The sequence below is a fragment of the Micropterus dolomieu genome, linkage group LG07 (assembly GCF_021292245.1).
Source record: "Micropterus dolomieu isolate WLL.071019.BEF.003 ecotype Adirondacks linkage group LG07, ASM2129224v1, whole genome shotgun sequence".
NCBI classification, from domain to species: Eukaryota; Metazoa; Chordata; class Actinopteri; order Centrarchiformes; family Centrarchidae; genus Micropterus; species Micropterus dolomieu.
Window position 1 is genome coordinate 15,239,744 of NC_060156.1, and position 14,510 is coordinate 15,254,253.

The following is a 14,510-nucleotide window of genomic DNA, read 5'->3' on the forward strand; positions in this document are numbered from 1 at the left end:
CACCAAACAGACAGCGGAAGTGGTGATAAGAGGGCGGCTTTGCGTTTGATCCACTTATTTGGTGTCGGTGAGGTTTGCAGTAAGACTCCTAGCAGATTCTCATCAGACTTCCCGTTATGTCATTTCTCTGTGGGATAAGTGCAGCCTAGGGAGCTTACATCCACCAACCTTGTAAAGGATGTCAAAATAAACGTTTGGCCCACACAGGTCTTGTGGGCGTTTGGAATACCTCGCAAAATTAGAGTGCTTTCTCAAACTTACATTCATACTTCTAATGGAAAGTTTAAAAGTTAATATAATTAACATTTGTAAAAATGTATTTAATATTCCTGATTGTGAATGTTGATCACTTCTTGATCAGCTGAAAAGCTTTCCTAGAGCCGCTCCACTGTGCAGTGCAGAATTATACATTAGGAATATAATGAGCAGTGTAATGTGCAGGCTGCTGGCAGGGATGCTGTTATGATTGCTGTCTCACTGGAACCATAAAGGTTTCTGGGGATGTATGTGGGAGGCAATTTTTCATTGTGATTTATTAGGTCAATTCTATTGTCCCATTAGATTATTTTGAGGGAGGTATCAGATGAAAGCAAAACAGGCTAGGTTCTCTATGTGACGCTAAGGCATGTGATAACCACAATGTTTGTTGAAAGCAGTATCATCAGGTGAAAATATGTTTTAATAGGTAATGCTAATATTACATATTTAAAAGTGGCAGGGGACTGGCCACATCGGCTATAACATGTATGTGAGGTGGACTTATTTCCGATTATTAAATGGGAAGCACTAACTCTGACTTGTGCTCATTTGTGTGTAGTTGACAGGCTGTGGATAATTGTATGAGTCAGCATCATATAAACTGAGAGAAAGGATCCTCCCTTTGTGGACAAAATAACCAAAATGCCACTAGATGGCAGTAGTACATCCACAATGCTTCTTAGGCATTAGTTGAGTCAAGGCAGGACGTGGAAGTCCTAATGACTGATCTGGAGAATTTACCTGGGTTGTTGCCATGACCAGATTAAGCTGCTTGGGGGCCCCAAAGAAAAAATTAGGTCCTGGGCTCCTATTAACCCCACATTCAACCCATTCCTTCTAAATTACGTTCAGAGTCTCTGTTACAGAATATTACAGCCCCAGGTTTGCTCTGTAGTAGTAATTTGATTAAACACACATTCAATTAGTAACATGCGTCATGTAAGTAGATGTATCATAAAATGTGAGACTTTGACACCACAAATCAGGTTAAAAAAAGTCCCTTCTTGTGTGAGTGGATATTGTGCTTTGTGGTGCATATAATAGCCCCATATTCCCAAACTAAATTACAATTAATGATACTGCCACAAATCAATTGCCACACAGTGAACTAGGGCTTTTTGGGCCCTTGGGGATCTGGGGGAGTAGGGTAATTGAACATTGCGTTATTAGCCTAAATTAGCTTAGCCCTGATAATATGCAGTGCCACATTTCTGTCACTTGTCTGTGCTGGTGCACTGTCAAGCACAGATTTGGTGCAAGGCGCCCAAGGCATCATAGTGTTATGAACTTTTAATGATACTGATTAAAGTCCTGTCCTAGTGGACCACCAAAACAGAGTGAAGCGGCACCTTTGGAAAGGTTGCATTTACCTTTATGTTTAACAGCTATTTCTCTTCCATTACTGTGCAGATATTGAGAGAGCCATAATAAGCTAAAAAAAAAAACTAAACAAAAAAAGTGGCTTTGCTCTGTCTCAAATTGTATCAATATAGGAGGATATTTAAAATGCCTGTTATGTAGGCAGGAGACATGCTGTATGTCTCCTTTTCTTTAATAAAGATCTCAACAAAATGGTAGGGTTCACTTTAACACACGCAGAGATGTAAAATTTAAACTCAGCGAGTCACCACAGACACCCCGTCATTTCCAGGAGATTGTACAGTGTAAGAATCAAACATGTGTGTGGCTCATGTGTATGCCACCCTCGGGTAGATGCATCCAATGCAGAAGTGAAAATGAATGCATTTGTCTTTTGAAAACTGAGATGTTGCAAAACTGAAGTTTCAATCCCTTTAGAGTGCAGCTATATCAGATTGGTGACTGCTTTTATTACTCCGATTACCATCTCTTACATTTGATAGCACATCTTCTCTACAGCGAAGGGGAAAATAGGAGTAATGGTGAGGGGAAAATGCAATCTAGATGTCAGACAAGCACTTGATTAACCACTTACAGAAACAGTCTCTGCGTCAAGGCAAGGCCATGCCATCTCATGTTTCCACTCAGCCTGATCCTTCAGACATTACTGGCCACAAGGTATTGATTTTTCATTCTTCTCAATATCCCCCTTGCCGTTAATAGAATTTACAGTGTTTCAAGGAGGCCTCCCCTCCCCTCACAGTGCAGTCGGGATCTTCTCACCCACAAAGAGGGCACACTCGAAGCTTGCCCTCCATTAGCTCCAGTTGTGAGTAGCTACCTGAGAAAGAGAAGACATGGAAATTGACAATACAGACAAAAATGAAATTTGTGTTAGCAGCAGTTTGGATAAAAAGCCAGAGCAGCAGAGGTGAGTCTGAAGCTGTTTCACTTTTTCCCCAGACAGAGACATTCAACAAAGAGCGATTTACGATATTTAGGGCGGAAACATGTCCCACACCCATCTGTATTATTATGTACAGGAATGGGTGTAACAAGTCAAATCTATAACTGCATCAGTATAGAGTGTGGACCCTGAATTCTGCTTTAAAGTTCAAGTTCAGAAAAAGTTCAGTCAGTCCATCTATAAAAAATGCAATTGAAAAGATGTTTAGTTTGGTTAAGACAGAGGTATAAAAAATAAACTAAAATCAAACTTTCACTGTAAAAAAACAATATAGTTAAAAAGAAGGGTATAAAAGCGAAAACAATTAAACGTTCTGTGAAATGATTCCCAATTAAACTGATGGTTTTCATCTGTATTAATAGATGACTAAAATCTGTTATTATTTGCCATTCTACCATGATCACATGCAAGAACCAATTATCTTCAATATCATCAGGCTAATAATCATCGTAATCCATGGCATTACAAACGATGCGTGTTCTCACAGATGCCGGCTGATAGGCTTGGAGCCCAGCCTGCAGCAACGCAGTGCTTCTGATTCAAGTGACAACGTCGGCTTGGTGACCTTAGCAGCTTTCCATGGGCATATTGATTTTTCTCCCGCATTACAGATAATTGCTGGATGCTGTGAATCCTATCCTCCTAGGCCAGCGGGGAGGAGCTTCTATAGTTTGGTTGACACGAGAGTGGCTATCTGATTTGAGGAATGTGATATCCTGGGATCTTATTGACTGGGATTGACTTTTGTGTACTTCCTGTCTATGGTATGAGTATATTTAACAGTTTATCAGGAGAGTTGTTTTTTGTCTGTTGGGGTTGTTCGTGTTCTATTTTATTGTGCCCAAGAAAATATAAGGATGAATGAAATCCTGCAGTTCCATTTAGTAGTACACTTGTTTGATTTAAACAGCAAGAACACCTTTCAGACTTTAATGAGACCAACGGGTTTGTCCACCTCTGTTAATGGCTTTCCAACTTGTTTAATTAATTATGATTAACGACCTGTTTGGCATTCTTCCGTGATGGCAAAAAAGATAATTATCTCGATTCAGATTTGTAGCCAAATAGTGAAAATCACATAATTGAAATGAATGCAGTCGACAGCTTTCACAAATATATCTGTAACCTTTAGTGAGGGCCAAGCAGTAGCTCTTATTACATTAATATGAGTTTTCCTGTTCTGCATGGAGCAACTCTCATCATTTTATGCAAATGAGTGCATCTACTGTTTATTCTGCTCCATAAAGTAATGAAAAAGTCACTTGCTTGCTGTTTTATAATGTAAGGCACAAATCTGCTTTGATGGACTGAAAATGTACTTGTATGTCTTGCATGTGGAAGTAACTGCACTTTTTGCTTTTGCTTGCTTGTTTTAGCCATTATTCATAAGTTATTGTAGAGCACTGGGTTGTTTTTGTTTCATGTGCCCTTAAGTGTATTTTACTAATTAATCAGATATTCAGACGAACTGCGTTTTGCCATCGTATAAGCTGTCAGAGCAATTTGCAAAGAAGCATGCAGCTCCACATTATTCTAAGGAAACAAATGAGCCTTCCAGCCATGCACAGTGAACAGCACATTAAATGAGACGAGCCTCAGAACACACACTGATCATTACCATATTAAATCATCAATGGTAGTGACCCCAAGACAATATGCTAAATGTGATTCTCGGTTGCAGACACTGCGCAGGGTTATTGCACTTTGGACATCCCTTATCCCCACTCTAAGTGGTGTGGCCTGTGTGTCACGGAAAAACAGGCCACTGATGCAGCGCGCTGTGGCCCGGGGGCGGGTGTTAGGCCACATGATTGGATGGATTCACGTGCAGTGTTTATCTCACAAAAAAAGGTCTGCTTTTGTCTGCTTTAACCTCACACAGTTCCCCATTGTGGCCGTTTAGTCATGCACAGCTACTGTATATGCATAAAGAGAAATCGTGTGAGCAATTTCCACAGTGCACAAATGAAATGGCAGCGTACGGTATATATAGCAAGAAATCTTCACATGAAAAAACGGTTTCTGTTACACTGTCTTGTTGTTCTATAGGTTAGCTGAACTTTCAGTTGTCATAGACTGCTGTGTATACATGGCTTGGGATGTGTTATGCAAGCAGTTCCATTTGCTTGCAGAGGCAAAGACACGTGCCTCAATTCATAACTAATGGAAGACTGTGTATGCCATTCATGCATGAGAGAGTCTGCCTGGCATAATCCAGCGTGAACTATGATGATGTTAAAATGGCATGGCTTTATGGGATAATGCTCTAAAAATAAAAATAAAAAACAATAAATATACTGTATTTATTATTATTTAAAAAAGAGTATGCAAGCTGCATTAGTTGACAACAGATGTATACAAAAGACATTGGAAATATGAATAATAAAATAATACCTGATGCTACCATATAACATTAAGATCTAATTCTGTGGTTTATATAGGATTTAGGTTTGGCTTTGTTAAGAGTGACAGTTGGCAGGCAGATAGTGATAGAGTTTGGATTACGGTTGAAGCTTAATTTTTAAGCTCTCATGGATGATAAAACACATGCCGTTTCCAAGTGCCTCGTACCGTGATCAGATTAATATTTCAGATACTGCAATTTGGTTCCATGCTGATATGTTGTAAATAATGCCATCAAGATAAAACGCTGATGTTTGTGTCAGTTGCTGGAAACACTATATTTTAACTCTCTTGTTATGACCACTAGGGTCGAGTTGAAATGTATAAACTCTACCAGGTGAATTTCACCCAAACAGAACATGTTTTTCAAGAGAGTCCTGCTGACTGTGGCAACCCTAACCAGCACAACAACTCATTGGAGTCCAGCTGTTCAGCATTGATCCCTCTGTGTTTTCTGATGCACTGGCCCGGAATGTGATGTTATTTCATTACTGAGGCAGAAGCGACAAGCTCGGTCTCCTCCCCCAGGGGCACTGGTCACTCACTTGGACAGGGGCACTGTATGTAATCATAACTGAATGGCTTAGTCAGGCAAGCTCAGTTGCCTATGGACTCAACTCCAACTCAAGCAGGGAGAAACTTTGGAGTCAGGAGGTAGAACGGGAGCACACATCAGTGAAAGAGGCTTGAAAGGCCCGGACAGGAAAAACAGAAACAAGTACTGCATTAAAGACTTTTCATCAGCAATGGACCCAGACGACAATGAACTCGGCATCTTCACTGTCATTCAGTGAGTAGTGTGCTGTGGATTGGTGTTCTGTTCTTTATAATTCAGTCAGAGATGGCTTGTTACTCACTCACTACTGTCAGGTCTCTATGGTTGAGTGCACTGATGGTAGTTATTATACAAAGAGTTTTGATTGTTAGGACCATATATGCATTGAGGAGACAGTTGAGCTTTTCACTTCAACCTTACATCGGCCATTTTGTTAAGAATTAATGAGTAGTTAATGCTTTTAAACAAAAAGAAAAGATTTAGTTTGTTTGCTGTTGTGATGCAGATTGCTGACTGAAGGTCGTGGGTTACCCTGCTTATTCTACACCACTGCATCACAGTAATGATGTATGTTCCTGTGGGGATGGCAAGGTTTCTCTTTGAGATTCACAACCCTCTTGAAAATAATTGGGTGTTTACAACTTTCACGAGAACTTTTCCTGTTTTATTTTTGCCCCTGAGTGACAGTAGCATGCTGAAAACCAGTGTATGGCTATACAGAATTTTCCACTAAAACATCATTGTTGCAAGGCTATAAATTATACTGTAGATGGTTGATGGAATGAGGCATCCACTTATAGTAGGCTTTTTCACCGCCACATTTTGAAATGTCATCGTAGGAAAAGCACAGCTATAAGTAATAACTGTAATCAGGTGATGGCTGCATTCCATGTAGATGTGTTAGTAAAGGGTCCAGTTATTGTGCATGCATCACTCACTGGCATGGCTCTCTGGGGTACTTAAATCAATAACATTATTAGAGACACCAATGCTTATCCTACTGTAACAAGTCAAAATGTCTGCTGTGAAGAAGGTCTACGTAGGTGTGATCAGATTGAGCAACACATCCCATTTGCATTTAGTTAGATATAGAGACAGATTAGTAGCAAGTTGGTGGCAAGAAGAAAAATGCTCATAAGAATTATAACAAAATGAGAACAGTTTGTTGAGCTGTGATAGGCTGGCGTGTGTCCATGTTGTACCCGGCCTCCTGCCAAGTGCATGCTGGAAGAGGCTTCATCCTGCAGCGACCTTGAACAGTATAAGCAAATGTCGAAGATGAATGGATGGATGGATGTACCAAACATGACCTGCCATTGACCCATATAAGTATGTTTAATAACCTGCGCTTTAACCAGTCACACAGTAGCTGTGGGTCTCAAGCATCTCGGCACAGTCCCCATTATGTTGTTTTGTTCTCTCCACACAGAATAGGCCACAGCCTATTCTTTCTTTGAACTTTATCAGCAGGTGTAGTGGAACTGGCACACCAAATCCATAATCTTTTCAAAGCGTAGCCTAACTCCACCAGGTAACATTTCACTTCTTATCCCAATTAGTCACACCGCTGAATATTCATGGTAAAAACAGCGTTCAGATCTTTAAACTCCCTGCTAAAAGAGGTTTAATTCACTGAATAAATCAACCGCGGCACAGGCATAATTAGTGTCGCACTAACAGATTGGGAAAGTTGAGGTTCAGAGGTGTGTCATAGGCAGACAAACAAAACAAAAATTTAACAAAATGCAGCGCATGAGACACTTAAGGGTGGTTTCTGAGGGCAGTTGTTGCCGCTGACAAACATCTGGTTGAGGTCCAGGGCCCACTAATGCTAAGTTGGGATCAGACAGCAGTAAAAGCTACAAATTCACATTACTGTACTGTGCACTGAAATCTATAATGCTGGTCTATCTGCAGCATAACACTTTATATGGAAACATGATGTCCCAGTCCCATTCTGTGGACATTCCCTGATAAACTCTAGTGTTGTGATGGTTTTAAGCATTGCATATACATTTATCTCCTTGCTATCTATCTAACAAGAAATGTATGCAAAGTGGTTATGCTCAGCATATTTTAGCTTTTGAAGGCAAGCAACGTGATCCAAAGGCAGGCCATGCTAAATTTGAGCACTGCTGCGTTTTAAGGGGCCAAGTGTGCCAGAATGACTGAAATCAGCTGTTTTAAAAGAGAAGAGAGTTAGGGATCAGCAGGGCAGCGGGGTTTTATCGGTCAAAGCTTCAGCCATAGTCTCCTTAGATCACGCTTCTGTCTGACCCTAATATCCTTTGCCACTCATGTTGGCCTCTGGGGCGCAAGCACAAGTGGACAAACATAACTGTCCGGAATGCGCTGAGTCCCTCAATCCTCCCGCCACAGGACACCGTGACTGCATTTGAAGCAAATTGACATGTACCCTTCCAGAGATGCATCATCAGCCAAACAGTTACGTTTCACTTCACTTCTTTTAAACAATTGGTTCGAGTCCCTTCACAGAGATTTTAAGAAAAATCAGGAGGCTCACCCTTTTACCCATCTAGTTGCATCTTTTCTATGGCAACGAACAAATCTGAGCCTGAGTGGAAGTGACAACATTCTTTATTGCATGTATCACTCTCAGCAAAGGCAAGTTGACTCACCCTGCAGAGCCATACAAGTTGTGGCATTTTAATATAAGATGGTTGCTACCAGACTGTCGAAGCAGTAACAAATCGTATCTTGAAATTCCTCAACTAGTATTTGTATTCTTTGTATTTGTTTTTATTTATCCATTACTACCTGACATTTATATCGATTACAGTGTTTATTATTCTGTCAAGCACCTGGCCGAGACCAACATTGAATATAATTAAATAGGGGAATATCCCCTTTTAACCCTTTAAGTAACTTTATTTTGGGTAGAGTTTGTTTCCACAGTTTATTGACTCTGAGCTATATTTATACTTCAAACACACAGTTAAACAGGTGGAGCAGATGTCTTTTATATAATATATTTGATGTTAGCTTTGTCTAGCTAGGTGTTTCCTGTAGGCACATCACAGATCAGGATAACAGAGTAAATTGTCTGTATTACTGTGAGAGTTCCTTTTATCAAAACTGTCTAAGCCACATGAAGAAGTATCAAACCTCCTTGGATCAGAGACAAGGCTAATTGGCTCTTGGTGGTTTTCGACAGAGGTGCCTCATCTGCGGTGTTCAATTTATGATAGGTTATTCTTCCTCTTTGGGATAATAGACACGTGGTGATTTTTCATCTGCTGCGTTAGTTATCCTTTGCCATATGTCTGGTTTTAAACTCTCATGACTCTCCTGCTCATTTATCCGTTTATCAGCATTTGAAACCCCAATTTGAAATAGAAAGTCAAGCACTGAAACATTGAAATTGCTCTACATCTGGAACTAGACGGAGAAATATACGAAAATGTATCCTGATGTATTTTGATCTGAAGAAATATCACAGGGGAATTGAGATGCTTGAAGCATCTTTTAACATGCAGCCAACCACTTGAAGCACTGTTAATCACAACAGCCCACCATCTTCTCCCCTCTAGACACTGATTAATCACACAAACCCAGTTCTTATTACCTACTATGTTATTCCATTCTGTGTATGGCGATGTAGCACTCCTGATCTTCTTTTGAGACCATTGCGTCAGCTGTGTGTTTGTTTGTGTTGGGTGGGTTGCTAAAATGTTTGGAGGCCTCTCGTGAATGGCCTCATTGAGAGTAAGCATTTAGCAGCTGAACTGTTTTGAAAGGTCAAAACAAATGCGGTGTACAGTATGGGCATCCTAATGTGCAGCTGTGAGGCAGAGACTTCAGTTGGGGGGAGGTGGGAGGGTGGGGGGGTTGGGGGCACACATCAGGTCCTCCTGTCTCTCGGCTGCTCTCACTGCTCCTCTGTTGCTTTTGCATTATGTACACATCATGCAGTGTGTCTGTCATTTCACCTCTCGCATCCTTTTCAGCCTTGCTCCTGATTTCTGGAAGCGCAGCACATGGTTGAGGATTGATGAGGCTAGCCTGTGGGGATTCTTGGAAGCCGGTTGCATCCTTTTAGTAGTAATTCTTGTGGCCCTTGAAACCATACACACACACACACACACACACACACACACACACACACATCCTCTCACATTCTCTCCCACTCTCGTCTCCCATTTCCACCGCCACCCCTGTCCCTCCCTCCCTCCCTCTGCCCATGGCTCTAGCTCTGGCTGCCTCTCTCCAAAGCTGTTGTTACTGTGCGGCTCCCGCACATCATTCCACCGCGATGGAAATTAAATGAAGGTGGCTTAACGCAGCTAACAGAGGCATGCTTTGAAGGATGTAACCGGGGGATGCTGCTGTGCCAGATCCTTTTCCATGGACTGTGGATTTGCGCTGCTGAGGAGAGGACACAGCAATCACTCAGCCATGCAGAAGCCCAGACAACAGGACTAATCTCTCCACCTGACTTGTGGAAGCTCCACTTTTTTTTCTGAATTATTTATTCCTTGCTGCCAAAGACAGTGTGGGACAATGGAGCCGGAGTGAAGTAGATGGTAAATTGGTAGCTTTGACTGCAGTCTGCAGCACACATGGATGTGTTCAGCTTTGTGAAGATGCCAAAGCTGTCAGGGTGAGTCCGATGGATGCTGCCGTGCATTTGCCTCTCTGTGTATGTCCCTGTTTGTTCTCTAGTAGGTGGTGTTCTGTATGTTCATATAGGCATGATTGTGATGGTGACACAGGCATTACATGTGGAACAGGGTGATTAAAAACACTGAGTTATTGATTGCTCAAGAGAGCAAGTTGTGCAGTCATGTATGTTGTGAAATGAATGAGCAAGTGAGGTAGATGGGAGTGGGGTGGATGCAGGAGCTGATGCAGTTAATGTAGCTAAACTGTCTGTATCTAAGTTTGTTCGTTTTTTTTTATACTGCAGACAGTGATCATGGTTTGTTGCTGTATATGTTTTATGACCATGTGTGTCATGAAACCACAAATGTTCTTCAGCACTTCAAAATGACATCTACAAAAATGACCTGCATTTGTTTTAGATTTTAAATCGCTTCAAATTAAGGGCCATTGGTAATGATCACCAATTCACAGTAGAGTTGTCAGTCATTTTCAGACATTATATTGTGGTTGTATAATATAAGCATTGTTTACATAAATAATGGAGCGTGGTCTTTGGTCATTAGAATCATTAAATATGAATGGTCAAGTTCACATACCCCTGGCCAACAGGAGGATGAACACATGAAGAGCAGTTGGAACCCTCTGTTTTACAATAAAAACATTACCAAATTGTAGCTTTCATTTGTATTCTGTTTTTTTTTTCATTTGGCAAATTTCAGTTTAAGAGAGAACAGAAAATTTTGTTAGTTTGTTTTTTACAAGACGTGATGGCAAATATGTGATATGTCAAGTATACTTTACACCAACATTCCTGAGGAATTCATTCATTGCCAGGGCAGACACCTAACCTCATGCACCCATGGGTCTGCTAGATTGAGTTGATCTGCCCCAGTGGACAGTAATCCTCCTAGGGGATTTGGCTCCATCAGAAACACTACAGACCACTGGTGGTGGGAACAGCTGATCATAAATTCGTGATTAAATCAAGATACTTTATGTGTCACAAGAATGCCCGTTCAGTGCATTACATGTCACTTATGAGCTTATGAGTCATAAACAGACTGCACTGCCATTTATTTTCTTTTGGGTTTTTTCTTAAATAGACAGAAATATGACAAAGAATTACAGCAATTCACTTTAGCGTTAATATTGCACATCAGTATTTAGTTCATTCTGTTGTATGCAAAAGGCAGCTTCTTTTTTAACATTCCAGCAGGAAAGAGGGCAGGTAGCAGGGATTTTACATCAGATGATAGGACCATTGTTTTCCAGTTAGTATCCCTCCATGGCAACATTCATGATGCGGCTCCCAGTGGACCACCAACATCACTGCATCCTGTCACCGTTAATAATGCCACACAATGCGATTATGAGTTACCACAGTGGCATTTTTTTGTTTTCTCCCTTTCAGCTGCCAGCAAGAATTTAAGTCAGCAGGGTGCTGTTTTTGCTAAGGTTGATAGAACATAGAACAAACCCGCTGTATGTATTTAGAGGTCTACGAGAAAGGCAACGTTTCCCTCATTGTCTTTTCCTTCTGCCTCGCAACGCCCCCAGATGTGTCTGCTGTCATTCTTTGTTGTGTCACCATCTAGCAAACATTTCCACACGTTTGGTGGTCTTTCATTGAAAGATAAGTAACTCTCACCCTCTGTCTTCTTGTATCGAACAAAGCAAGTTTGAGCCATTTGACCAAAGTTGTTTAAGCTGTTCTGGTTTGATCTTTCCATGTAGAACTTTGAAGCACTGTGTTATAGTACTGGTCACAATTGTGACCGTTGACAAATTTACACCACTTACGAGCAAAATATTTATGCAAGAGTATATTTCTCAAAATATATCAGTAGTAGACCCTTAAAAGAATATATGTACAAAATATCATAATTCTGTCTGTTAATTACTTACATCATACTAATCTGGTCATGTGACCTTTCACAGTTGTCACATGATATTGATCCATTTTAATCAAGACAATCTATTTTTTCATTTAAAAGTTGAATTTCTTCCCCAAAGCCAACAATACAGATTTTAGAGCTTCAGAAATAAAATAAAATATGCGTTCACAATTGTGACCGGTGTGCTTAAACGGTACATTGCGTGGGTGTTTATAAATGGTTTGTCAGCAATAGCACTGTGGCGATAATGAGCGTGAGCGTCACGTATTTATGTAGAAAGTCTTAATTATCACTCAGTCAAAGTGATTGCTTAACTCGGTAGGTTTGCTAAAACCTGTCTGTATAGGTGACTGCTGAGCATGCGTGCATTGCATACGTTAAAAAAAGATTATGTGTTATTGTATGATGATGCAACTATTTTTGTCATCCTTATAAAAGATAGATGTGTTCATTAAATGTGTGAGATAATGTTTTTCCCTGGGTGGCATTGGGAAGATTTTTCCTCAACATGAACAATATGGAAGAACAGTTAAAGCTAATTTACTTGGACTACATGAATTAATTCCTGGCTGTGTTTCAAGGTGTACAAGGTAGATTTATTTATTGTTTTACAAAACTGGGTTGTATAACAAGATGAAGTTGTAGTTCCCTTTATGCTACTCACAAAAGCAAAAGTTATATACAAAAATGATATACAGTTGATGGGTGGATAAATAACAAGTCACAGAAATAAAACTATTTTACATGGATCAGTGCTGAGGATGAATTTCGGAGTGTTACAGCCTGAGGAAAGAAGCTGCTCTGAAGTCTGAATCTACTCTGTGAGCCATTGTTTGACATGTTTCAACGTTTTGGTTTTTTTTTTTGCACAGGAAATCACTGGTCTGGACACAAATTGATTAGCCTAAATGTTCATCAGAGTACACAAAGACCAAAAGATCTGTCATTCTCCGGCAGGAGTATATCAGAAATGGCTCAGGGTCAGAGATGGGAGCCAGCTGGCTGGTGGACAAGGTCTCATTTATTTTGTTCTGTCCTTTAGAGCTTTTAGCATAAAAGCAGTGAGTATCACAATGAGATGCAGTAGAATCCAAGTCTAGTTCAGTGCCCACAGGGTAAGTTCATCACTATATTTGGTTAATGTTTTACATAGAACTGTAAGGAGCAAAGGATGCCTTGGGAAAATGCAGAGTAATAATAAAAACATATGTCTTTCTTTAGTTTTGTGTCTATTTTTTATAGCTGGATATACAAATTATGTATATGAAATTCAACACTAGTTACTAGTCAACATTAGTTCGGATTTGTTATTTTACTCTATATAAGATCATGGTGTTTTGCTGATTAACAGGTAAACTTAAGGCAGGGAGACTGTGAGGCTCACTTACTCACTATAAAATAGCAGGAGGATCATAGTGGGTGGGCTGTTTCCCAGATGCAGTTATATTCCCACCCAGAGGAGATTAACTAACCAAAAACCTTTCTATATAGAGGCACCAGAGAGCTGCTGAGGATAGTGCGGTTGCCCATGGCAACGATATCAGTGCTTCCAAAGATAAACACAGAAATACAATATTCAGTTGGAATCATGGGGAAAGTAGATGCTCTTATTCTGAAAATAATAATATTGTATGAAATTCTAATCAGCAGGCTGTCTGATTTGGCTGTGCAGATGCCGTTTCATCATTGTTTGCTTCATATGAAAGTGGGTTCTTGTATATAAAACACAATGTTTTCTTCTCTGATGTCAAAAAAACACAATGTAATGTGGACAAAAAAGTTGCAGAATGAGCAAGAACAGCAGCATGAAATTGAGCAATTATGTCTAAATACATCACTGATAGCTTTTACTTTAACAGCTAAGAATAAATAGCAGTGCACAGAATAAATATATTGGAGCATGTTCTACTGTGCTGCCAAATTGACCAAAGATTAGAGCCAAGGTGGTGGTTGGAGAAGTCAAGCAGAGGGCAGATGTTCTCTGAAACAAAAGGCAGTGCATTTGTGCCCTCAACAGGATGGAGGTAGTCTAAAAAAAAAAAAGAAGAGGAATAAGGCCTTTTAATCAGAGAGGTTCCTGTCTGTCTGCGCCGCTGCTCTGCTCCACTCCCTGGCCTCCTCCCAGGAGATGGTCATCTCATCTGCCATCTCTCCACAGATTTCATATCCAAACAGAATCACATTAGCGGTCTAGCTCTGCATAAATGTCTCTGTTTAATTCAAGAGCACCGAGAAAGCAGCGTCTCCTCTGCCTCTTAAACATGTAGCTCAAGTCCTACAAGGGGAGTGAAAAAATACCTTTTACTTTTATTTGACTTTGTAAAAAGTTGGGTGTGTGTTCAGTGATTGTGGAGTGATGCAGACAAAGATTATCACTGATTTCAGATCCACAGCAAGCAAAATGATTCTATCTATAAATTTCTTGTTTACTACCGGTAATGTAGTTGTG

General features: G+C 40.3%; 2 protein-coding genes and 1 long non-coding RNA gene across 3 annotated transcripts in view; 2 read left to right on the forward strand and 1 right to left on the reverse strand.

The window, feature by feature from the left end:
* LOC123973285 (rho GTPase-activating protein 6-like) overlaps positions 1-2,263 on the reverse strand; it is a 22,428-nt gene extending 20,165 nt beyond the window's left edge. Inside the window, exon 1 of the mRNA XM_046053173.1 lies at positions 2,213-2,263. Coding sequence (XP_045909129.1) covers positions 2,213-2,248 — 36 coding nt within the window. The 5' untranslated portion in view covers positions 2,249-2,263. The remainder of the gene's footprint in view (positions 1-2,212) is intronic.
* The window catches only part of LOC123973289, a 16,394-nt gene extending 6,769 nt beyond the window's left edge, over positions 1-9,625 (forward strand). Inside the window, exon 3 of the long non-coding RNA XR_006825591.1 lies at positions 9,512-9,625. This is a non-coding gene — a long non-coding RNA (uncharacterized LOC123973289). The remainder of the gene's footprint in view (positions 1-9,511) is intronic.
* A 73-nt stretch (positions 9,626-9,698) lies between these two features.
* The window catches only part of frmpd4 (FERM and PDZ domain containing 4), a 28,365-nt gene continuing 23,553 nt past the window's right edge, over positions 9,699-14,510 (forward strand). Inside the window, exon 1 of the mRNA XM_046053178.1 lies at positions 9,699-10,164. Within this exon, the coding sequence (XP_045909134.1) occupies positions 10,124-10,164 (41 nt within the window). The 5' untranslated portion in view covers positions 9,699-10,123. The remainder of the gene's footprint in view (positions 10,165-14,510) is intronic.